The 26,097-nt window shown below is 52.5% G+C and overlaps 1 protein-coding gene across 2 annotated transcripts in view; it reads left to right on the top strand.

Moving 5' to 3' along the window:
- LOC140410622 (microtubule-associated protein RP/EB family member 3-like) overlaps positions 1-26,097 on the top strand; it is a 222,307-nt gene that overhangs the window by 77,567 nt on the left and 118,643 nt on the right. For both annotated transcript variants that reach the window (XM_072498937.1, XM_072498938.1), the window contains exon 3: positions 16,891-17,036. In XM_072498937.1, the coding sequence (XP_072355038.1) occupies positions 16,891-17,036 (146 nt within the window). The remainder of the gene's footprint in view (positions 1-16,890; positions 17,037-26,097) is intronic.

Here is a 26,097-nt window from a genome sequence, read left to right as displayed (position 1 = left end):
AAGGCGGAGTATAAGAACCCGGGTTCTCCCAGCAGCCGCATTCTGTAACTGAGCTGCTGGGGAACAAGTCTTGCTTAATAAAGCCTCGATTGACTTCATCACTTCTCGACTCGTGAGTAATTGATTGTGCCACAATTTATGAAGCAAGCTTAAAAAGACTATGGAGCTCCGGATCGCCCCGGAGTGTCTGCGAATCAGCCCCCATGCAGCAAACTCAGCGGCAGTATTTAAACACTGGCTAGCGTGCTTCGAAGGTTACCTCCGAACGGCCCCCGGCCGGACCAAGAAAGACCAGAAAATGCAGGTCCTGCATTCCAGGGTGAGCCCAGAGATCTACACGCTGATCGAAGACGCGGAGGTTTTCCCGACGGCGGTCACCATGCTGAAAGGGGTCTACATTCGGCCCATAAACCAAGTCTACGCACGCCACCAACTCGTGATGAGACGGCAAATCCCCGGAGAATCGCTGGACGAGTTCTACAGCGCGCTGTTGATATTGGGAAGGAACTGCAACTGCCCGTCGGTGAGCGCAAACGAACATACGGAGCTCCAAATCAGGGATGCTTTTGTGGCAGGTATGACTTCTTCTCAAATTCGCCAGCGGCTGCTAGAGAGAGAGTCGTTTTGACTCACAGAGGCACGGGCCCTTACGGCCTCCCTCGACGTGGCCTCACAAAATGCCCGTGCCTACGGCCCCGACGCGCGGCAGCCCCTTGGGCTCCGTGAACCCCCGTTGCGACCGACTCCCCGGCACCCCCACCCCTCCGCAAGCCTGTGCAGCCAGAGCACCAGACCATCCGGGTGGGCCCTGCTGCTATTTTTGCGGGCAGTCGAAACACCCCCGGCAGCGCTGCCCGGCCCGCTCGGCCATCTGTAAAAGCTGCGGCAAAAAGGGGCACTACTCAGCGGTGTGCCAGTCCCGGGGGGTCGCCACTATCTCCGGGGGAGAACGGGGACAGCAGACTCAACCCCCCCCAACGATCCATGTGCGGCCAGCGGCCGCCGGCATTTTGGATCCCGGACACCACGCGGGGAGGATGGGCGCCGCCATCTTGTGACCCCCCCCCCGGGCCACGTGCGATCCATGGGCACGGCCATTTTGTCCGCCCCTGACCGTGTGCAATCCATGGACGTCGCCATCTTGGCTGATAGCCAAGGACCCCAGCATAGACGGCTCCACGGGGTCTGAAGAAAACGCCCCGATGCAACAACCACGACTGGCTTTGGTGACCCTGGACCAGTCGCGGCCCCGGACGTCCAAACGGCAACCACAACGGTGCTGGTCAACGGGTACGAGACGCCATGCCTGATCGACTCTGGGAGCACGGAAAGTTTTATCCACCCGGATACGGTAAGACGCTGTTTTCTTTCCATTCGTCCGAGCACCCAAAAGATTTTCCTGGCAGCGGGATCCCATTCCGTAGAGATCAAAGGGTTCTGCATCGTGAACCTAACGGTGCAAGGGAGGGAGTTTAAGAATTATCGGCTTTATGTCCTTCCCCAACTCTGCGCTCCCACTCTCCTAGGGTTAGATTTCCAGTGTAACCTCCAGAGCCTAATGTTCCAATTCGGCGGCCCTATACCCCCACTTACTATCTGCAGCCCCGCAACCCTCAAGGTTGAACCGCCTTCCTTGTTTGCGAACCTCACCTCGGATTGTAAACCCGTCGCCACTAGGAGCAGACGATACAGCGCCCAGGATCAAACGTTTATCCGGTCTGAAGTCCAGCGGCTGCTGAAGGAAGGCATAATCCAGGCCAGCAATAGTCCCTGGAGAGCCCAGATGGTAGTTGTGAAGACCGGGGAGAAGCAGAGGATGGTCGTAGACTATAGTCAGACCATCAATAGGTACACGCAGCTAGATGCGTACCCTCTCCCCCGCATATCCGACATTGACAATCGGATTGCACAGTACAAAGACTTTTCCACCGTGGACCTCAAGTCCGCATACCACCAGTTCCCCATCCGCCTGAGTGACCGCAAGTACACAGCCTTTGAGGCAGACGGGCGGCTCTTCCATTTTTTAAGGGTCCCATTTGGCGTCACGAACGGAGTCTCGGTCTTGCAATGGGAGATAGACCGAATGGTTGACCAGCACGGTCTGCGACCATGACCAGCAGGACCACAACACCAACCTCCGCAAATTCCTCCAGACCGCTAACGCCCTGAACCTCACCTATAACGAGGAAAAATGCGTGTTTAGCACCAACCATCTGGCCATCCTGGGATACGTAGTGCGTAATGGAGTGATAGGCCCCGACCCGGAACGCATGCGCCCCCTTATGGAATTTCCCCTCCCCCACTGCTCCAAAGCCCTGAAACGCTGCCTGGGCTTCTTCTCGTACTACGCCCAGTCGGTTCCCCAATACGCAGACAAGGCCCGCCCGTTAATCCAGTCCACTACCTTCCCCCTGTCGACAGAGGCCCGCCAGGCCTTCAGCCGCATCAAAGTGGATATCGCAAAGGCCACGATGCGCGCCATCGACGAGTCCCTCCCCTTCCAAGTCGAGAGCGACGCATCCGATGTTGCTCTGGTGGCCACTATCAACCAAGCGGGCAGACCCGTGGCCTTTTTCTCCCGGACCCTCCACGCCTCAGAAATCCACCACTCCTCAGTGGAAAAGGAAGCCCAAGCCATAGTGGAAGCTGTGCGACATTGGAGGCATTACCTGGCCGGCAGGAGATTCACTCTCCTCACTGACCAACGGTCGGTAGCCTTTATGTTCGATAATGCACAGCGGGGCAAAATCAAGAATGACAAGATCTTGAGGTGGAGGATTGAGCTCTCCACCTATAACTATGAGATCTTGTATCGTCCCGGAAAGCTGAACGAGCCGTCCGATGCCCTATCCCGCGGCACATGTGCCAATGCACAAGTAGACCGCCTCCAAGCCCTCCACAAGGACCTCTGCCACCCGGGGGTCACTCGATTCTACTATTTTGTGAAGTCCCGCAACCTCCCCATCTCTGTTGAGGAGGTCCGTACAGCCACCAGGAACTGCCAAATCTGCGCAGAGTGCAAACCGCATTTTTTCAGGCCAGATAGAGCGCACCTGATAAAGGCTTCCCGTCCTTTTGAACGCCTCACTTTGGATTTCAAAGGCCCCCTCCCCTCCACCGACCGCAACGCGTACTTCCTAAACGTGGTGGACGAATACTCCCGTTTCCCTTTCGCCATCCCCTGCCCCGACATGACCACGGCTACAGTCATTAAAGCTCTCTGCACCATCTTTACACTGTTCGGTTTCCCCGCGTACATCCATAGCGACAGGGGGTCCTCCTTCATGAGTGACGAACTGCGTCAGTTCCTGCTCAGCAAGGGCATTGCCTCGAGCAGGACGACCAGTTACAACCCCCGGGGGAACGGTCAGGTAGAGAGTGAGAACGGTACGGTCTGAAAGACCGTCCTACTGGCCCTACGGTCCAGAAATCTCCCAGTTTCCCATTGGCAGGAAGTCCTCCCGGATGCCCTCCACTCCATCTGGTCACTGCTGTGTGCCACCACTAATCAAACGCCTCACGAGCGCCTCCTTGTCTTCCCTGGGAAGTCCTCCTCCGGAACGGCGCTGCTGACCTGGCTGGCAGCCCCATGACCCATCTTGCTCCGAAAGCATGTGCGGGCGCACAAATCGGACCCGTTGGTCGAGAGGGTTCACCTCCACGCAAACCCTCAGTACGCCTACGTGGCGTACCCCGACGGCCGACAGGACACGGTCTCCCTGCGGGACCTGGCGCCCGCCGGAACCACCCCCCCCCCCCCCAACACCAATCACCCCCTCTCTCCCACCGGCGCACCCCATGGCCGCTCCCTTCCCGGGTGGATAGGTCCTCCTCCCGTGCCCGCCCAGGAGTAAGGAAACAGGGACAAACAGCGCAACGCTCCCAGAGACGACAGTGCCCGAGCCAGCACCTGCACCACCACCGGGGATGAGACGATCGACGAGGATGACCAGGGCACCCGCTCGACTCGTGGAATCCGTGTGACAAAACAAAAATCTGTAAATAATTCTGACAAAACCTGTAAATAGTTAACTGTTGAGATCAATGCATAGCCACTGTATGAAAATAATTCCAGGACCAGCTTTGTAAACCCCTACCACCATGCGACCCACCACCCCGCCGGGTTCCTTTTTAACAAGGGGTGAATGTGGTGGTATGTATTAGGGGTAGTACGGTACCTGTGATGCCGAGAGGCTATTGGTAGACAGACACTGGGTCCTGGTTGGATCTGCCGCCTGCTGGCTCCACCCAGTAAGGCGGAGTATAAGAGCCCGGGTTCTCCCAGCAGCCACATTCTGTAACTGAGCTGCTGGGGAACAAGTCTTGCTTAATAAAGCCTCAATTGACTTCATCACTTCTCGACTCGTGGGTAATTGATTGTGCCACAAAGGGATTCAGCAAGACATTATGTGGAGCTGTACAGAGGTGATGAAGCTACAGGGTATTTTCCATTGTGAGGATTGGAGAAATTAAATCAAAAATAAAACCGGCTGTAAAATGGGGGAATGAACAATAGAAAGGTAAGAACAATGAAGCAAAGAAAGATTTTGTAGGATATATTTAAGTCAAATCCAATTTTAAAAAGTATAGCAAGAGTGACAGGAAACTACAGAACATACATTGTTGGTAATATGCTGATCATAAAGGCAGATTGTTTGCAGTTGAAGATATGGGAAGGCTTGTGTGTGGTGGTTGGCATGATTGTTGGTGACTATAAAGGCCAGTTCTTTTTCTGTAATCTCTTGAACAGTTGGAGCACAGAACTTCTGGTTTGGGGGGGACTCTGGTACAATCAGATTGCTTCCATTGTTTGCTTTCCTTCAGCAGCCTCATGATTGTTTGTTTCAAATTGTAGGTTGCTTTCCTGGTTGTCACCAACTGTCTCTGTTGACAGCCTCTTTCTGCCACACCTGTTGATCAGTGTTAGCCAGATAGAGCTGTCTTTTTAGATGTTTTTTATAGCATTTGAAAGTTGCAACTCATTTTTGCTTCCTGGAGCATGGTTCACTATAAATCACTGCTTTTAACATTTTTAAATCCTCCATACATGACGTGGCCCACCGAGCTGATTTGGCATTGTAGATCATAGAATCACTGCAGTGCAGAGGAGGCCTTTTGGCCCATCGAATCTGCACCAACCCTCAAGAAGAACACCCTACCTAGGCCCACAACCCACCGATTTTCACAGTACTTCATTGAAGTATTAATGTAAGCCTACTTGTGACACTAATAAAGATTATTATTATTATCCCCGCAACCCAATAACCCCACATAACCTTTTGACCACTAAGGGTTTGAGAAATATGTCACTGAAGCTTTACTTGTAGTCAATGCAAGAAAACAAAATTTCAAATGATCACAATTCAAACAACAGGAGGAAAGGGTGCTGATTGATTGGCAAGTCATACAAGCATACAAAATAGGAGCAAAAGAAGGCCATTTGGCCCTTTGAGCTTGCTCCACCAATCAAGATCATGGCTGATCTGTTTGTATTTCAAATTCCATATTCTCATCTACCTCCGAGAACAGTTGATTCTCTTGCCCATCAAGAATCTACCTACCTAGTGGTAGCGTTTGTAGTGGTGGCGATTAAAGCTCCCGCTGCATCCTTTGAAAACAAATTCAGCAGTTTGTCCTCGAACTTGCCAGGCTTAGTCTTCAAATGCTTTTTAAGTTTTGAGGGTTTAATCTTCTTCCTCCAGCAGATTCAGGTGTGAGACCCTGGCCTGTTTGTGTCTCTGTCCCTCTCTTCCTTATTACATCTTCAGTTCTTCACGCACTCCTGTTGCTTTCTTGCTGGTAGCTACAAAATGGAAGAATCTCTCCTCCAGGATTTTCTGGCCAAAGCATGGATCGCATGACATCAGTGCACGGGCCAGGTGCGTGGCCTACTCTCTCTCACCACTTCTGGTGCGAAGACAGTATTTAAATTTGGTCCTGTGACAGCACGCTGATGTTTGGAGGAGGCAGTAATGGGACAGCGCGCTGACGTTAGGACGAGACGGTACAGGGATAGCACACTGACATCAGCAGGTGGCATTCTGCCCTGCTGGACACTGGGCCTGTGCACTGGCTGAGGGAGTGTGCATGTGGACGGCATTCTCTTTTTTTTTAAACAACACATGGTGTCTCATGAGTTTCATTTGTGAAGACTGATAACTTATAATACACCATTTTCATGACACGACTGCAGAAGTTTCAAACATTCACACAGATTTCACATGCTGGTCCTTAAATTCCACTTGCCCTGCTCCAGAGGTGAACCACATTGCCATTTATTTTCTGTGATTGCTGCTGGTGCTTTCTTCGTGGATCTCAGTTTGAAGATCAAACAAGTTACTGCAATCCCTGAAAATGTAGCTGTGATGGTGTAGGCATTGAAGTACATGGGGAAGACCTGACTGCCAGCATCGTGACTCGTCATTCTCAACCATCACACGAACTTCACTCGGCCGCTCTCCATGTCCTTCTCAGGCCCTGATCTCCAACAGCCCCACCACCAGAAGTACCGCCCCCGCCTCCTCCTATTGGTCAGCGGAACAATTAGACGTCAGAAGTGACGTTAGGAAAGCTAAACATCCATTGGATAATTGGGTGCCAGTCGGATGGAGCAAAGCAAAATGTTGTGGCTGCTGGCAGACGGGTGGCATTCTCAACCTAAAAGCCGGTCGTGGCTGTTGAGCGCTTTTCTGCGATCGAGGGCACCACGACCGATCGCTCTGCCACTTTCCTGACACCCGCCCGCGACCCACTCACTGATAGCGACCCTGGGTTTGAAAAACAAGTAACAAGAACCTGCCTTAAACAAGTAAGTTGGCTATAGTTCGGCTTTTCCCTCGAGTAGTGCCCCGTGCAGAGTCTGCAGACTTCGAAATCTCCGAAAATTCCTTGCAGCCTGTTTAGCTTTGCCATGTGTGCAGTCCCTACAATCCAGGCCCCCCCCCACCACGCTGCGGCACAGGGTGGAGCTGACCTCCAGCCCGACAAAACCCGCCTGTGAGCAATCAGCGAGGCGAAGGCGAAAACATTTGCCCTCGCACCCGCCTGCAGCTCCGGCCGATCCAACACCCTGAATTTCGCTTCCAGGGGACCGGGCTCCATATCCACATGTAGATCCCCAGAAATGGTGCTGAACACCGTCTTCCAAAAACTCTCCAACTTCAGGCAGGAAGAAAACATATATACATGATTCGCTGGACCCCTCCCACATCGCTCACAGGTATTCTCCACCTCCTCGAATAGCCGACTCATCCTAGACTTTGTGAGGTGCACCCTGTACACTACCTTCAGCAGTATCAGCCCCAGCCTTGTGCACAAAGTTGAGGCGTTACCCTCCACAACACGTCACACCACAGACCCCCTCCAGCACCACCCCAACTCTTCCTCCCACTTCGCCTTAACTGCCACCATGGACACCCCATCCTCCTCCAAAATCCTCCCTTAAATCGCCGAGATGATACCCCACCCCACTGACAGCATGCCTCCAGCAACGAGGGGGCAGGCACCATCAGGAATGTCGGGGCCTTCCTCGCAAAGTCCTGCACCTGCATACACCTGAAACCGACCCAGCCATTGCCAGAACCCGCAACCCCAACCCCCTGCAAGAGCCCACCTCCATCCTCACCCACAAAAGCCCCCCCCCACCTCCCCTCCCTGCTGCAGCCCTGCACCTTTTCTGCATTTGCCGCCCAAGAATAATACAACAGTATTGGGAGGCCTAACCCTCCTGCCTGCTGTCCCGTCTGCAGTATCACCCTCCTAACCCTGGCCATCTTCCCCGCCCAAACAAATGAGGAGATCAGCCTCTCCACCCCCTGAAAAATGCGTTGGGCAAAAAGACTGGCAGACATTGAAATAAAAACAGAAATCACATCAAAACATTAATCTTTACTGCCTGCACCCGGCCCACCAACAACAGAGGGAGATTGTCCCACCTCAGCAAGTCAGCCTTCACCCTCCCCACCAAGCTAGCGAAGTTACACTTTCGGAGGCCTGCCCAATCCCGGGTCACCTGTGCCCCCAGATACCTAAAATGAGATGCTGCCAGGCGAAATGGCAGCCCGCCCCTCACCAAATACTCACGTTTCCCTAAATTTAACTTACATCCTGAAAACGTCCCAAATCTCTGGAGGAGCCCCATTATGCTCCCCACCGAAGAGCTCGGCTCCGAAATAAACAGCAACAAATCATCTACATATAAGGACACCCTATGTTCCAACTCCCCCCTCACTATCGCCTTCCACAACCCTGAGCCCGTCAGCGCAATGGCCAAGTGCTATATAGCCAATGCAAATAGAAGGGGGGACATGGGACATCCCTGCCTCGTACCCCGATGTAATGCAAAATTTTTCCAATACCGCCACCAAATAACTCCACTCCACACGGTCAAACACCTTCTCTGCATCTAACTCCACCGCCACCTTCCTCTCCCTCCCCTCTGCCGGAGAAAGCACCGCGTTGAACAACCTCAAATTCGAGGACAGCTGTCTTCCCTTCATGAACCGCGTCTGGTCCTCCCCAATCGCCTTTGGGAGACACCCTTCCAACTTTAACGCCAACACCTTTGCCAATATCTTGACATCTGCATTCAGCAGAGATATGGGCCTATATGACCCACACTCCACTGGATCATTGTCCTTTCGCAACAGTGATATGGAAGCCTTCCCCATTGTTGCGGCAAGACATCCCTACCCATCGCATCCTCAAACATTCCCACCATTTATGGCGCCAGCCTGTCTTTAACTCTTTTATAAAATTTGACCAGAAACCCATCGGGCCCAGCCGCTTTCTCTGCCTGCAACCTCCCATTTGCCCACCTTCACCTCCTCTTCCCCCAAAAGTTCCGCCAACCCTACCCTCTCCACCACCCCCAACCTCAGACACTCCAGCCCATTCAGAAACTCCCTCATCTCCCATTCCTCCTCTGGTTGCTCCAACCTATACAGGTCTGTATAGAACTCCTCGAACACCTTATTAACCTGTTCTGGAGCCAGCCACAACCAACTCCCTCACCATATCCCGCACCTGAAATATCTCGCTCGCCGTGGCCTCCCTTCGGAGCTGACCTGCCAACATATGCCCTGCTTTCTCCCCATACTCAGAATCATAGATTGTACAGTGCAGAAGGAGGCCATTTGGCCCATTGGGTCTGCACCGGTACTTGGAAAGCGCACCCTACGCCTCTACCCTATCCCAGTAACCCCACCTACCCTTTTTGGAAACTAAGGGGCAGTTTCGCAAATTTGCTCTTAGACAGCTCCCCTCACCCTCCTCAGCTGAAGCACTGCTTTCCCCGTGGACATTAGGTCAAACCTCGCCTGGAACTCCTTCCTCTTTGCCCGGATACTCGGGTCTGGGTCCCCTGTGTGCCTCTCACCCACCTCCAAAATCTCTTCTATCAGTCGTTGGCATTCCTCCCGCTCCTCCCTATCCACCTTAACCTTAAAGAACATCACCTCCCCCCTCACCACCGCCTTCAGAGCCTCCCAGACCACTGACCGTGAGACCTTCCCTGTGCACTTCAACCCCACATACTCCTCAACCACCTTCCCTGTCTTATCACAGAGGCTCCGCTCCGCCAATAACCCCACATCCATTCTCCACCCGACTTCTGGGCTGCACCCTTCTCCAAAACTACATCCATCCGATGTGGAGCATGATCTGAGATCACTATTGCCGAGTACTCTGACCTCTTAACCCCAGCCAACAGTGCCGTTCCCACCACAAAAAAGTCAAACCTCGAATACACCTTGTGCATCTGGCAGAAGAACTCTCACTCCCTTGGGTGCAAATACCTCCATGGGTCCACTCGCCCCATCTCCCTCATATGCCCAGCCAATGCCTTCACCCCCCCGCCCCCCGACTGGGTCAGCGAGCGCAGCTGGGATCTGTCCGCCTTTGTTTCAACACTATGTTCCAGTCCCACGCCTCACAATCAGCTCGTGGGTATCCAGATCCAGGATGGCACCCGACGCTCTCTTCACAAACCCTACATAGTCGTAGTTGGGACCATATATGCTTGCCAACGCCACCAACCTCCTCTATAATGCATCACTACCCCCCCCCCCCCCCCCCCCCCCCCCAAATGATCAGCCACCACCTTTTCCATCTGAAACCTCACCTTGCCCAGCAATAACGCTATCCCCACAGCCCTACTATCAAACCCCAAATGAAACACTTGGCTCACCCAACCCTTCCTAAGCCACCTGATCCTTCACCCCACCTTTCACACCTTCCAGGTACATTGAAACCTGCTCGACCAGGCTCCAGTGACCATGGTCTCTCCCACCACACTCCTATTCACTAGCCAACCTTTGCTTGGTAATGCAGTGACACCTACCAGAGCTCCCCCCTCCTCAGTAACCTGGCCCCACATACCCCAACAAACCCCACCGCCTACATATCAAAGAACAATACAAAACCGTACCCAGAGAATAAAAGGAATCAAACCAACAACCTCAAACACGTGAACAAATGTGAATAACCCCCCCCACCACCACCATTCGAGACAGAAACAAAACCCCAATCAAATAGAAAACCCTCTGGAAGGAAAAACACCATCCCTGTCCCCACCAACCAAGACCAACTACCAATTCTCATCTCAGTCTCAGTCATTCAATCTTAATGATCGCCTCAGCCGCCTCCACCATCTTGAAATAAAAATACCTTGAGTTTGCGTCACACTCATCTTCGCAGGTTAGACCACTCCAAATCTCACACCGCTGCTATACAATACCGTGTTCACCCGTCCAAAGATTGCCCGTCTTCTCGCCAGTTCCACCGTCAGGTCTTGGTATATTTGTACACCAACGCCTGACCACTTCACCTCTCATCTCTGCTTTGCCCAACCAATGACCTTCTCCTTCACGTGGAACCTGTGGAAACAGACTATAATTGCCCTTGGTGGCTCATTCGCTTTAGGCTTTGGCCTGAGCGACCAATGTGCCCTGTCCAACTCGTAGTGGGAGGGTTCTTCCCCCTCTCTCATCAGCTCCGTAAACATCTTTGCAAAGTACTCGGACGGCCTCGGGCCCTCCACCTCCTCAAGCAAGCCCACGATTCTCAGATTTGCCACCTTGACCTCTTCTATAAGCGGCTGTTTAGCACAGGGCTAAATCGCTGGCTTTGAAAGCAGACCAAGGCAGGCCAGCAGCACGGTTCGATTCCCATAACAGCCTCCCCGAGCAGGCGCCGGAATGTGGCGACTAGGGGCTTTTCACAGTAACTTCATTTGAAGACTACTTGTGACAATAAGCGATTTTCATTTCATTTCTCCAGGTCCTCCGCCTTAGCTCTGAGTCCTTTGTTGGCTCCAACATCCTCCGCAGCTCCTCACCCATCGAGGTGAACTGGGCGCTATGTTGCGACAATGCCTCCATCACCCCTTTCAACTTCTTTCCTTGCTCCCGCACCTCAACCAACGTCTTTATCACTGCCGCCTTTACCGGGGCAATTGCCTCCTCCACCTAATCTTCCATTGCAGTGATCATCTCCCTCCAAAGCACCTCCACATGCTTGGCAAACAGCCTTGCGACCTCTACCGACATCACCTCGGTCAGAGTTTCCACCGTGAGGGGAGCAGCCCCACCCGACAACCCAACCCCCATCATCTTTCTTCCTACAACTCACAGACTCATTGACCGCAGACTTTTGCTCAACCTCTTCTTTCCAGCACCCTTCTTCTGGGTCTTCAACATTTCATGCCTTCCTTACAACCTCCCCACACCAACTCATTCACAAACTACCCCTGAAACCGGGCATAAAAGTCCAAAAACCAGTGACTCTAGCAAGAGTGAACTAACATGCGACCTCCAACTAAATGATGCCACCAGAACTTCTTACTCACAGGTGTAGTCAAAATGTTTTTTTGTAAAATAATTTTTATTAAGGTTTTCATAAAATATCAATAACAAAATGAAAAAGGAACCCAACAGGGTTAAGAGCAACCCTCCATACCCCCTCCTCCCTGTACATAAATAAGAATTTAACGTTAACACCCCGACTTAACACAACAAATATATACACCCCCTCAGACCCTCCAGTGTAAATAACAAAAACAAAAAGGTGAATTTCACCCTCTCCAACTTAATAAACCCCGCCATATCGTTGATCCAGGATTCCACGCTTGGGGGCCTCGCATCCTTCCACTGAAGAAGAATCCTACGCCGGGCTACCAGGGACGCAAAGGCCAGAATACCGGCCTCTTTCGCCTCAAGCACTCTCGGCTCCTCTGCCACCCCAAAGATTGCGAGCCCCCAGCCCGGCTTGACCGTGGAACCTACGACCCTCGACACCGTCCTCGCTACACCCCTCCAAAATTCCTCCAGCGCTGGGCATGCCCAGAACATATGGGTGTGATTCGCTGGACTCCCCAAGCACCTAACACACCTGTCCTCGCCCCCAAAGAACCGGCTCATCTTTGTCCCGGTCATGTGTGCCCTATGCAGCACCTTAAACTGTATGAGGCAGAGCCTCACGCGCGATGAGGAAGAGTTCACCCTCCCTAGGGCATCTGCCCACATCCCCTCTTCGATCTCCTCTCCCAACTCCTCCTCCCACTTACCTTTCACCTCCACCACCGAGGCCTCCTCCTCCTCCTGCATCAGCTGGTACGTTTCCGAGATCTTCCCCACTCACACCCAACCCCCCGAGAGCACCCTGCCCTGTACTGTGTGCGGCAGCAGCCGCGGGAATTCCACCACCTGCCGCCTGGCAAACGCCCTTACCTGTAAGTACCTGAAGGTGTCCCCTTGGGGGAGCCTGTACTTCTCCTCCAGCTCACCCAGGCTCGTGAACTTCCCGTCCACAAACGGGTCCCCCAACTTCCGTATCCCTGCCCTGTGCCACCCCGATAACCCTCCATCTGTTCTCCCTGGGACGAACCGGTGGTTCCCCCGTATTGGGGTCCACACCGAGGCACCAACTTCCCCCCTGTGCCGCCTCCACTGCCCCCAGATTTTGAGGGCAGCCGCCACCACCGGGCTCGTGGTATACTTCCTTGGAGGGAACGGCAGCGGCGCCGTTGCCCGCGCCCCCAGACTCGTACCCACACAAGACGCCGTCTCCAGCCTCTTCCATGCAGCCCCATCCTCCTCCATCACCCACTTGTGCACCATCGTCACATTGGCGGCCCAGTAGTACCCACAGAGGTTGGGCAGCGCCAGCCCCCCCTATCTCTACTCCGCTCCAGGAACACCCTTCTCACCCTCAAAGTCCCTCGCGCCCACACAAACCCCATTATACTCCTGTTGACCCGCCTAAAAAAGGCCTTCAGGATAAACACGGGGAGGCACTGGAAAATAAGAACATAAGAAATAGGAGCAGGAGTAGGCCATCTGGCCCCTCGAGCCTGCTCCACCATTCAATGAGATCATGGCTGATCTTTTGTGGACTCAGCTCCACTTTCCGGCCCGAACACCATAACCCTTAATCCCTTTATTCTTCAAAAAACTATCTATCTTTATCTTAACAGGAACAGGAACAAAAATCTTGGGAGCACCGTCATTTTGACTGACTGCACCCTACCCGCCAAGGACAGCGGCAACACGTCCCACCTCTTGAACTCCTCCTCCATTTGCTCCACCAGCCTTGTGAAATTGAGCCAGCTCCTGGCCACCTGGACCCCCAAATACCTGAAGCTTCTCTCCGCCTTTTTTAGTGGGAGCTCGCCAATCCCCCTCTCCTGGTCCCCTGGGTGAACCATGAACAGCTCGCTCTTCCCCATGTTGAGTTTATACCCCGAGAAATTCCCTGAGGATCCTCATTACCTCCGGCGTTCCCCCCACCGGGTCCGCCACATATGGCAGCAAGTCGTCCGCATAGAGCGACACCCTATGCTCCTCCCCGCCCCGCACCAACCCCCTCCAGTTCCTCGACTCCCTCAGTGCCATAGCCAGGGGTTCAATCGCCAGTGCGAAGAGCAGGGGGGACATGAACACCCCTACCTCGTCCCTCGGTGCAACCGAAAGTACTCAGACCTCCTCCTGTTCGTGTCCACACTTGCCACCGGGATCTCATACAACAGCCTAACCCACCTGACAAACCCCTCCCCAAACCCAAACCTCTTCAGCATCTCCCACAGGTACCCCCACTTTACCATATCGAAGGCTTTCTCAGCGTCCATCGCCACCACCATCTCCGCCTCCCCCTCCCTCGCTGGCATCATGATTCCGTTCAAAAGCCTCCGCACATTCGCGTTCAACTGCCTCCCCTTCACAAACCCCGTCTGGTCTTCGTGGATGACCTGCGGCACACAATCCTCAATGCTCGTGGCTAAGACTTTCGCCAGCACCTTGGTATCTACGTTTAGTAGCGAAATCGGCCTGTAAGACCCACACTGCAGGGGATCCTTGTCCTGCTTCAGGATCGAGTTGATCGGTGCCATGGAGATTGTCGGGGACAAAGCCCCCCCTCCCTTGCCTCATTGAAGGTCCTAACTAGCAACGGGCCCAGCAGGTCCATATACTTTTTATAGAATTCGACTGGGAAACCGTCCGGCCCCGGTGCCTTCCCCACCTGCATGCTCCCTATCCCTTTGGTCAGCTCCTCCAGCCCAATCGGGGCCCCCAATCCCGCCACCAGTCCCTCTTCCACCTTCGGAAACCTCAGTAGGTCCAGAAAACGGCCCATCCCTCCCTCCCTCCAGTGGGGGCTCGGACCGATACAATTCCTCATAAAAGTCCCGAAAGATCCCATTGATGCCAACCCCACTACGCACCACACTCCCTCCCCTGTCCTTAACTCCCCCGATCTCCCTAGCTGCGTCCCGCTTCCGAAGCTGGTGCGCCAACATCCGGCTTGCCTTTTCCCCATATTTGTAAATCGCCCCCTGGGCCTTCCTCCACTGCACTTCCGCCTTCCTGTTGGTCACCAGGTCGAATTCGGCCTGGAGGCTGCGCCTCTTCCTCAACAGTCCTTCCTCGGGCACCTCCGCATACCTCCTGTCTACCCTCACCATCTCCCTCACCAGCCTCTCCCTCTGCTCCCTCCTCTCCTTATGGGCCCTAATGGAGATCAGCTCTCCCCTAACCACCGCCTTCAGCGCCTCCCATACCATCCCCACTCGGACCTCCCCGTTATCGTTGACCTCCAGGTACCTCTATGCTTCCTCGGACCTGCGCACTCACCACCTCGTCCGCCAACAGCCCCACCTCCAAGCGCCACAACGGGTGCTGGTCCCTCTCCTCCCCCAGCTCTAAGTCCACCCAATGCGGGCCGTGATCCAAAATGACTATCGCTGAGTACTCGGTATCCTTTACTCTTGCTATCAGCGCCCTGCTCAAAATAAAAAAGTCGATCCGGGAATAAGCCTCATCGACATGTGAGAAGAATGAAAATTCCCTAGCCCCGGCCTTGCAAATCTCCAAGGGTCCACCCCTCCCATCTGGTCCATAAACCCCCTCAGCACTTTAGCCGCCGCCGACTTCCTACCCGTCCTAGACCTGGAGCGATCCAGTGCCGGATCCAACACCGTGTTAAAGTCTCCCCCCATTATCAGGCCCCCCACTTCCAAGTCTGGGATCCAACCCAACATGCGCCGCATAAAACTCGCATCGTCCCAGTTCGGGGCATACACATTGACCAGTACCACCCTCTCTCCCTGCAGCTTACCACTTACCATTACGTACCTACCGCCATTGTCTGCCACAATGCTCGACGCCTCGAATGACACCTTCTTTCCCACCAAAATCGCCACCCCTCGATTTTTGGCATCCAGACCCGAATGAAACACCTGACCTACCCACCCTTTCCTCAAGCTTACCTGGTCTGCCACCTTCAGGTGTGTCTCCTGAAGCATAACCACAACCCCCTTCAGCCCCTTCAGGTGCGCGAACACACGGGCCCGCTTGACCGGCCCGTTCAGTCCCCTTACATTCCAGGTTATCAGCCGGATCAGGGGGCTACCCGCCCCCCTCCCTCGCCGACTCGCCATAACCCCATCTCGGCCAGCCACGCACCCCACACCCGGCCCGTTCCCCCCCGTCTCGACCCCCCCCCCCAACCACTCGCTCCAGCTCCCCCTTGACCATAGCAGCAGCAACTCGATTGTCAAAATGTATTTTTAAACTTTTGGCTTCACGAGACGTGTATGTGAGAGTCTGGTCTCGTGAATAGTATCTTTCTCCCGATATTTAGTTGATAAAAAAGTTTTTTAAATGATTTTTCCTGCCTCAATCCTCGGCGCCAGTTTTCTCCTCTATTTTATTTCTTGTTAATGCACAGAGCAAAGGTATGGAGGTGCCCACACTGGATTTTTGTAAAACGTGATGAGAGGTTTATTAAGGGTGTTGCTCATACAATCAAAGATGGTGATCTTCCCAAATCCTACGCAAACACTCTGCTGACGTCACTGCACAGAACGTGACTCTAAACCAGCAGGAAAGTATTTTTGGAGACATCTCAAATTCTCAAATTGCGAGAGTAATATTTGAATATATTTCATCTGGATTATTTGATCAGGCCTGTGGACTGCTAGCTTGGCAATATAAGCACTGCATTATCATATCCATCACCATTTGTAATGTAATGTATTATATATTGCTTTTCAGTAATTTACTTTTGGAATATCACTTAATAAGCCTGCAGGGATGATCGATCTTCCACCTTTCACAGAGCAACTAACTCTCCTTGTACCTCAATCTATCAGATTATTTTCTAATGTGAACTCTTCCAAGACAATAATTTCATTTGAAACATCATGTGATGATGCAAATAACTTACAACAGCTTCCTTACTTAATGCAACTATTGGCTTCTGGTTATTTCATTACTCATAGTGTTCAATCTAAATGTGTGCAATCATAATCTGTAGAACCATACCTATATCGTAGAATGCTTGAGAATTTTCAAAACTAATTCTGCTCTTTTAAATATGGCTGTTTTTTCTCAACAGGAACAGCATACTGTCAGTTTATGGATATGCTCTTTCCAGGCTGTGTCCTTCTAAAGAAAGTCAAATTCCAAGCAAAGTTGGAGCATGAATACATTCAACATTTTAAAATCCTCCAAGCAGCCTTCAAGAAAATGAATGTTGATAAAGTATGTGCTCAAATTTAGAAAAAGACTACTTTTTTTAAATTAAAGAGTTGCTCAGTCTTTCTTCGTGTCACATATTGCAAGGATTTTCCCCTTGGGCTGACACCTCTATGTGTCACCTCTATGTATTTTCCCTTGGGCTGTCACCTCTACTGGGTGGCACGGTAGCACAGTGGGGACCCTTCACAGTTCCAGGATCCCAGGTTTGATTCCCGGCTTGGTCACTGTCTGTATGGAGTTTGCACATTCTCCCCATGTTTGCAAGGGTTTCCTACGGGTGCCCCGGTTTCCTCCCACAAGTCCAGAAAGATCTGCTGTTGGTGGATTGGATATTCTGAATTCTCCCTATGTGTACCCGAACAGGCGCCGGAATGTGGTGACTAGGGGCTTTTCACAGTAACTTCATTGCAGTGTTAATGTACGCGTACTTGTGACAATAAAGAGTATATTATTATTATTATTATGTAGCAGGGTATTGGTTCTTGTTAGCAAAAATCATTTTTAAGGGCTGCAGAGTGGCGCAGTGGTTAGCATTGCTGCCTCACCGCGCCGAGGTCCCAGGTTCGATCCCGGCTCTGATCACTGTCTGTGTGGAGTTTGCACATTCTCCCCATGTTTCACGTGGGTTTCTCCCCCACAACCCAAAGGTCTGCAGGGTAGGTGGATTGGCCACGCTAAATTGCCCCTTAATTGGAAAAAATGAATTGGGTACTCCAAATTTTTTTTTTTTTTTCAAATCATTTTTAAGGTTTTCTGTTAACAAACATGGTATTATTTTCTGTTGATTCTGTATTGAATCTTAAGATGTTTTGGCAATGTAACAATAATGAGCAACAGAACGCATTTTCTAAGCATAAGATCATGTGTAACATTTTCAAAAAATCAAAATTAAAGTGTTGGTGCAAATCTGAAGCAAAAACAATGTTCAAAGCATTCAGGTCAGACTCTTTGGAGAGATCAGACAAATGGGTATTTCAGGTGTGAACCTTTCACAGAACTGGAGGGACATTATAGGTGATCAGCCGTTAAAAGCAATAGGCCGAAGAGAATGGAGGGAAGTGTGTACCTAAATATATGGGAACATATATGATCAGTAAAGTGTTTGAGTGAAAATGGCTGACAGGATAGTAGAAATCAAATACATTTGTGAGACACTTAGAATGTGCAAATAGCTCAAGAGGAGGCAGATAGGTGTCAGTGATGGAAACACAAAAATCAAGTGAAGCAGAGCAGGTTCAACTGACTCAAGCACCTGGGAGAAGTATATAAACAGGTCTTCAAGTGGGTACATTCCATGGTGGCAGGCTGTCTATACCAAGGCGTCTTGCCAGTTTTTGTACTTCAATCTCTGTCTGCCTTATCCCTATTTTCCTTTCACACCCTGTATCTGTGACTGTCTTTGATTTGAATCTTATTGACACATGCTAAAATCAGCACTATTATTTTACCATCTCCTGTTCCCATCCAAGAAATCTACAGGTCTTTTATCTTGCAGATTAATATGTTCCCTCACCCTTTCCTTTGTTCCTTTTAAATGTTGCTTATCTGAAATATATTCTAGTTCTGATTAAATGTCCACAGATTAAATGTCAATTTGTTTGTTCTCTCCTTGGATGCTACCTGAACTGCCTAGTGTAAATAACATTTCAATTTTTTCACAACCTCTATCTTCCTGCAGAAAATAGAACCCTACACAATCAATAGCTCCCAGCTCAAATCAGTTCTGTTTGGGCAAACATGTTAGACGTTTAATGTTTTAATCAATGCATCAATAAGAAACTTAAAGCTAAATGCTCATTATTTGTACAGTTGAGACCTTTTAATGGCAAAAATGCTCCTGTTTAACCAACACTTTAAATGTATGTGTTTCTAACGAACAGTAGATGTGAAATGATGAAGAATATATACAGTAACATATCCTGAAAAGTAAGTTTTTCACTAGAAGATTGAAACGGTAGAAACTAATCCATTGCATATTATACGGCTGAATGCATTGTCTGACAATTTCCATATGGACTCGATTGCTATTTATATCTGTATAAAGAATTGGTATTTTGGATAAGTTGCACTAAAACAAAATAGTAGCATTGCAACAGCAATTTTTTCCCAAATTATTTCTCAAATGTTTCTGGAGAATTTCTATCCTTTTAAAATGTTAAACAGTTGAAGCCGAAGCAATCAATTGTCTTTTCTTTTAAAAAAAAAAAAAAAAAAATTTTATTAAAGGATTTCATAAAATATCAATAACAAAATGAGAAAGAAAAAGGAACCCAACAGGGTTAAGTACAAAACACAATCTAAAAAAGCAACCCCCCAAACCCCTCCCCCCCTGTACATAAATAATAAATTAATACCCCAACTTAACACAACAGGTGTATACACCCCCTCAGACCCTCCAGTGTAAATAACAGGAACAAAAATAAAGTAAACCCCCCCCCCCCACCGAGCTGCTGCTGCCATTGACCAATGTCTATCGTTCTGCCAGAAAGTCTAAGAACGGTTACCACCACCTGAAGAACCCTTGTACCAACCCCCTCAAGGCGAATTTCACCCTCTCCAATTTAATGAACCCTGCCATATCGCTGATCCAGGATTCCACGCTTGGGGGCCTCGCATCTTTCCACTGAAGGAGAATCCTTCGCCGGGCTACCAGGGACGCAAAGGCCAGAATTCCGGCCTCTTTCGCCTCCTGCACTCCCGGCTCCTCTGCCACCCTAAATATTGCGAGCCCCCAGTCTGGTCTGACCCTGGATCCTACCACCCTCGACACCGTCCTCGCTATGCCCTTCCAAAATTCCTCCAGCGCTGGGCATGCCCAGAACATATGGGTGTGATTTGCTGGGCTCCCTGAGCACCTAACACACCTGTCCTCACCCCCAAAGAACCGGCTCATCCTTGTCCCGGTCATGTGTGCCCTGTGCAGCACCGTAAACTGTATGAGGCTGAGCCTCGCGCACGAAGAGGAAGAATTCACCCTCCCTAGGGCATCTGCCCACGTCCCCTCTTCGATCTCCTCTCCCAACTCCTCCTCCCACTTACCTTTCAACTCCACCACCGAGGCCTCCTCCTCCTCCTGCATCACCTGGTACGTTTCCGAGATCTTCCCCACTCCCACCCACCCCCCGAGAATTCCACCACCTGCCGTCTGGCAAACACCCTTACCTGTAAGTACCTGAAGGTGTTCCCCAGGGGGAGCCCGTACTTCTCCTCCAGCTCACCCAAGCTCGCGAACCTCACGTCCACAAACAGGTCCCCCAACTTTCGTATCCCTGCCCTGTGCCACCCCGAAAACCCTCCACCTGTTCTTCCTGGGGCGAACCGGTGGTTCTCCCATAATGGGGTCCACGCCGAGGCCCCAACTTCCCCCCTATGCCACCTCCACTGCCCCCAAATTGTGAGGGCAGCCACCACCATCGGGCTCGTGGTATACCTCCCTGGATGGAGCGGCAGCGGCGCTGTTGCCAGCGCCCCCAGACTCGTGCCACACAGGACGCCGTCTCCAGCCTCTTCCATGCAGCCCCCTCCCCCTCCATCACCCACTTGCGCACCGTCGTCGCATTGGCGGCCCAGTAGTACCCACAGAGGTTGGGCAGCGCCAGCCCCCCCCTATCTCTACTCCACTCCAGGAACACCCTTCTCACCCTCGGAGTCCCTCGCGCCCACACGAACCCCATTATACTCCTGTTAACCCGCCTGAAAAAAGCCTTCGGGATAAACACAGGAAAGCACTGGAACAGGAACAAAAACCTTGGGAGCACCGTCATTTTAATTGACTGCACTCTACCCGCCAAGGTCAGCGGCAACGCGTCCCACCTCTTGAACTCCTCCTCCATTTGCTCCACCAGCCTTGTAAAGTTAAGCCTATGCAGGGCCCCCCAGCTCCTGGCCACCTGGACCCCCAAATATCTGAAGCTCCTCACCGCCCTTTTTAGGGGGAGCTCGCCAATCCCCCTCTCCTGGTCCCCTAGCTGAACTACGAACAGCTCGCTCTTCCCCATATTGAGCTTGTACCCCGAAAAGTCCCCGAATTCCCTAAGGATCCTCATTACCTCTGGTATTCCTCCCACCGGGTCCGCCACATACAGCAGCAGGTCGTCCGCATAAAGTGACACCCTATGCTCTTCCCCACCCCGCACCAACCCCCTCCAGTTCCTCGACTCTCTCAGTGCCATAGCCAGGGGTTCAATCGCCAGTGCGAAGAGCAGGGTGGACAGGGGACACCGCTGTCTCGTCCCTCGGTGCAACCGAAAGTACTCGGACCACCTCCTATTTGTGGCCACACTCGCCATCGGGACCTTATACAACAGCCCAACCCACCTGACAAACCCCTCCCCAAACCCGAACCTCTTCAGCACCTCCCACAGGTACCCCCACTCTACCCTATCGAAGGCTTTCTCAGCGTCCATCGCCACCACTATCTCCGCCTCCCCCCCCCCCCCCTCGCCGGCATCATGATAACGTTCAAAAGCCTCCGCACATTCGCGTTCAACTGTCTCCCCTTCACAAACCCCGTCTGGTCTTCATGGATGATCTGCGGCACACAATCCTCAATCCTCATGGCTAAGACCTACGCCAGCACCTTGGTATCTACATTTAGCAAGGAAATCGGTCTGTAAGACCCACATTGCAGGGATCCTTGTCCCGCTTCAGGATCAAGGAGATCAGTGCCCGGGACATCGTCGGGGGTGGGGGGGGGTAAAGCCCCCCCTCCCTTGCCTCATTAAAGGTCCTAACTAACAGCGGGCCCAACAGGTCCATATATTTTTTATAGAACCCGACCGGGAAACCGTCCGGCCCCGGTGCCTTCCCCACCTGCATGCTCCCTATCCCTTTGATCAGCTCCTCCAGCCCAATCGGGGCCCCCAGTCCCACCACCAGTCCCTCTTCCACCTTTGGAAACCTCAATTGGTCCAGGAAACGGCCCATCCCTCCCTCCTCCTGTGGGGGCTCGGATCGGTACAATTCTTCGTAGAAGTCCCTGAAGACCCCATTGATGCCAACCCCACTCCGCACCACGCTCCCTCCCCTGTCCTTAACTCCCCCGATCTCCCTAGCTGCATCCCGCTTCCGAAGCTGATGCGCTAGCATCCGGCTTGCCTTTTCCCCATACTCGTAGACCGCCCCCTGGGCCTTCCTCCACTGCACCTCCGCCTTCCTGGTGGTCACCAGGTCGAATTCAGCCTGGAGGCTGCGCCTCTTCCTCAACAATCCTTCCTCAGGCTCTTCCGCATACCTCCTGTCTACCCTCACCATCTCCCCCACCAGCCTCTCCATCTCCCCCCGCTCCCTCCGCTCCTTGTGGGCCCTAATGGAGATCAGCTCTCCCCTCACCACCGCCTTCAGTGCCTCTCATACCATCCCCACTCGGACCTCCCCGTTGTCGTTGGTCTCCAAGTACCTCTCTGTACTTCCTCGGACCCGCTCGCTCACCTCCTCGTCCGCCAACAGCCCCACCTCCAAGCGCCACAGAGGGCGCTGGTCCCTCTCCTCCCCATCTCCAAGTCCACCCAATGTGGGGCGTGGTCCGAAATGGCTATTGCCGAATAATCGGTATCCTCTACTCTCACTATCAGCACCTACTCAAAATGAAAAAGTTGTTTTGAGAATAAGCCTTCTGGACATGTGAGAAGAAGGAAAATTCCCTAGCCCCCGGCCTTGCAAATCTCCAAGGGTCCACCCCTCCCATTTGGTCCATAAATCCCCTCAACACTCTAGCCGCCGCCGGCTTCCTACCCGTCCTAGACCTGGAGCGATCAGTGCCGGATCCAACACCGTGTTAAAGTCTCCCCATTATCAGGCCCCCCACTTCCAAGTCTGGGATCCGACCCAACATACGGCGCATAAAACCCGCATCGTCCCAGTTCGGAGCATACACATTGACCAGTACCACCCTCTCTCCCTGCAGCTTACCACTTACCATTATGTACCTACCGCCGTTATCTGCCACAATGCCCGACGCCTCGAACGACACCTTCTTTACCACCAAGATCGGCACCCCTTGATTTTTGGCATCTAGCCCCGAGTGAAACACCTGACCTACCCACCCGTTCCTCAGTCTTACCTGGTCTGTCACCTTCAGGTGTGTCTCCTGGAGCATAACCACATCCGCCTTGAGCCCCTTCAGTTGCGCGAACACGCGGGCCCGCTTAACCGGCCCATTCAGTCCCCTTACATTCCAGGTTATCAGTCGGATCAAGGAGCTACCCGCCCCCCTCCCCCGCCAACAAGCCATGACCCCCCCCCCCCAACTAGCCATGACCCCCCCCCCCCCCCCCCCCCCCCCCCCCCCCCCCCCCCCCAGGCTAGGACCCATCCTAGCTGGTTTACTCCCCCCATTGCACTTCCGCAAGTCAGCTGACTCCTGCTGACCCCGGCCACTCCCGCCTCCCCCGGCCACTCCCGCCTCCAATCAATTGTCTTTTCAATTGTCTTTTCAAGTGAGTTAGTTTGTCCAGGCATGTACAGTTGCAAGGGTTCGGAACACGGTGCTTCAGAGAGGGCGGCAGTCTGGGGGGTTAAGCTGCTGTGTTATTATTGGGCATTGAATGTCGAGAAGGTGCAGGGTTGAAGTAGGGAGCGGGAGGGGGCGACATGGTAGCACTGTGGTTAGCACTGTTGCTTCACAACACCGGAGTCCCAGGTTCGATTCCCACTTGGGTCACTGCCTGTGCAGAGTCTGCACCTTCTCCCCGTGTCTTCTGGGTGCTCCGATTTCCTCCCACAAATCCCGAAAGGTGTGCTGTTAGGTAATTTTGACATTCTGAATTCCCCCTCAGTGTACCCGAACAAGCGCCGGAGTGTGGCGACTAAGGCATTTTCACAGTAACTTCATTGCAATGTTAATGTAAGCCTACTTGTGACACTAATAAAGATTGTTATTATTATTATTCATGCTCTTGTAGGGGGTCGGATTTCAGGCGCTGGCAATGGCGCCGCTTCCGTTTGCCTTGGGGAAATATTCAGGTCGTCCAGTGGTGGTAGCCATGCTAAAGATATGAAGGCAATAATTTTGGCAGCATTTTAAGTTAGTGGTGGGGTCAAGGCTGATGTTGATCCGTGAGAATCATTTGTTTGAGCCGGCAAAAATGAATGGCAGATTTGGGGGATGGGAGGAGCGATGGGTGGTGGAAATGAAGGACTTAATCTTGGAAGGGCGGTTTGCGAGCTTGGAGGATTTAACAGAGAAGTTTGGATTTCCACGGGGGTGCTTTTAGGTATATGCAGGTGAAGGATTTTGCAAGGATGGTTTTCCCAACATTCCCAACATTTCCCAACACCTCCCTCCTCGTTATTGGAGGGGTTGCTGTGGGTGATGGGACTTGAAGTGGGGCATCATCTCAGCGATTTATGGGAGAAATCTGGAAGAGGATACGGTGTTGTTGGAGAGGGTCAAGCCCAAGTGGGAGGAGAAGTTGAGAGTGGCGCTGGAGGAGGAGTTGTGGTGTGAGGTGTTGCGGAGGGTGAATGCCTTGCCTTCGTGTGTGAGACTGGGATTAATACAGTTAAATGTGCTTCACAGGGCACATCTGATGATGTCAAGAATGAGCTGGTTGATGGAGGGATTGGAGAATACTTGTGAGCGGTGTAGAATAGGCATGGACAACCATGTACCATGTTCTGGCCCTACTTGAAGTTCGAGACGTTTTGGAAGTCTTTTTTGCAGCACCATGTCAGCGATCTTGTAGTTAGAGGCCAGTCCCCTGTTTCCATATTTGGGGTGCTGGACCTGCCGCATCTGCGGGCAGGGGCGTGGGCGGATGTTTTAGCTTTCGCCTTGCTGATTGCTCGCAGGCAGGTCCTGTTGGGGTAGAGGTCAGCTTCTCCACCCTGTGCCTCAGTGTGGCTGGGGGACCTGATGGAGTTCATGTATCTTGAGAAGGTGAAGTTCAGACTTCCGGTTGCGGCGATGACCAGCTAAGCCGCACGTTTCGGCGGCTCCAGCTCGAACGGAAATTCCCAACGGGGAATTTTTTCGGGACGAAACCCGGTGTGGGGTGAGACAACAGGGAGTCCCCCCCAACGAAAAAGAAAAATATCGGCGGCGGCGGCCAGATCGCGAAGAATCCTCGAGGACAGGGGCAGAAGGAAAAAGGAGCAAGATGGCGGTGGAGAGAGCCCAGGCGACATGGGGGCCGGACCAAGACAAATTTTTTGAGATGGTGTGTGGAGCTGCTTAAGAAGGAGGTGCTGGCCCCGATGCTACAAGCAATTGAGGGGCTTAAGGAGGCACAAAAGACCCAGGAGATGGAGCTCCGCGTGGTGGAGCAGAAGGTGACGGACAACGAGGACGAGACCCTGGGTCTGGCGGCCAAAACGCAGACGCACGAGGCGCTCCACAAAAAGTGCATTGAAAGGATTGAAGTCCTAGAAAACAGATCACGGAGAAAGAACCTTCGGATCCTGGGTCTCCCCGAGGGAGTGGAAGGAGCGAACGGCGGGGCTTACGTGAGCACGATGCTACGCTCGCTAATGGGAGCCGAGGCCCCCTCGGGCCCCTTGGAAGTGGAAGGGGCCCATCGGGTCCCTGCGAGGAGACCAAAGGCGGGAGAACCACCTAGGGCGACGATCGTGCGATTTCATCGCTTCAATATCAGAGAGGTGGTTCTGAGATGGGCCAAAAAGGTACGAAGTAGTAGATGGGAGAATGCGGTGGTACGGGTGTACCAGGATTGGAGTGCGGAGGTGGTGAGAAGGAGGGCGAGTTTTAATCGAGCCAAGGAGGTGCTACACAAGAAGAAGGTGAAGTTCGGGATGTTGCAGCCGGCGCGACTGTGGGTCACGCACCAGGAGAGGCATCACTACTTCGAAACGGCGGAAGAAGCATGGACCTTCATTAAAAATGAGAAACTGGATCAGAACTGGGGGACTGATGTTGGAGGGGAAACGACAATGCTGATGTATATAGAGATGTAAATTGGGGATGGGGGGGACACTAAGAAATGTGGGCGCCGGTGGGGGGGGAAAAGAGACATAGGCGGGGGATGGGGAATGGGAGTGGGGCGGCAGAGTGAGCTGCGCCACAAGGGGCGGGACGGCTCTAGAGAACACGGGGCTTATTGTTCTT

This window comes from Scyliorhinus torazame, chromosome 4 (assembly GCF_047496885.1).
Source record: "Scyliorhinus torazame isolate Kashiwa2021f chromosome 4, sScyTor2.1, whole genome shotgun sequence".
Taxonomy (NCBI): domain Eukaryota; kingdom Metazoa; phylum Chordata; class Chondrichthyes; order Carcharhiniformes; family Scyliorhinidae; genus Scyliorhinus; species Scyliorhinus torazame.
The sequence above is the reverse complement of the archived record's forward strand: the minus strand, read 5'-3'. Positions and strand labels throughout refer to the sequence as shown.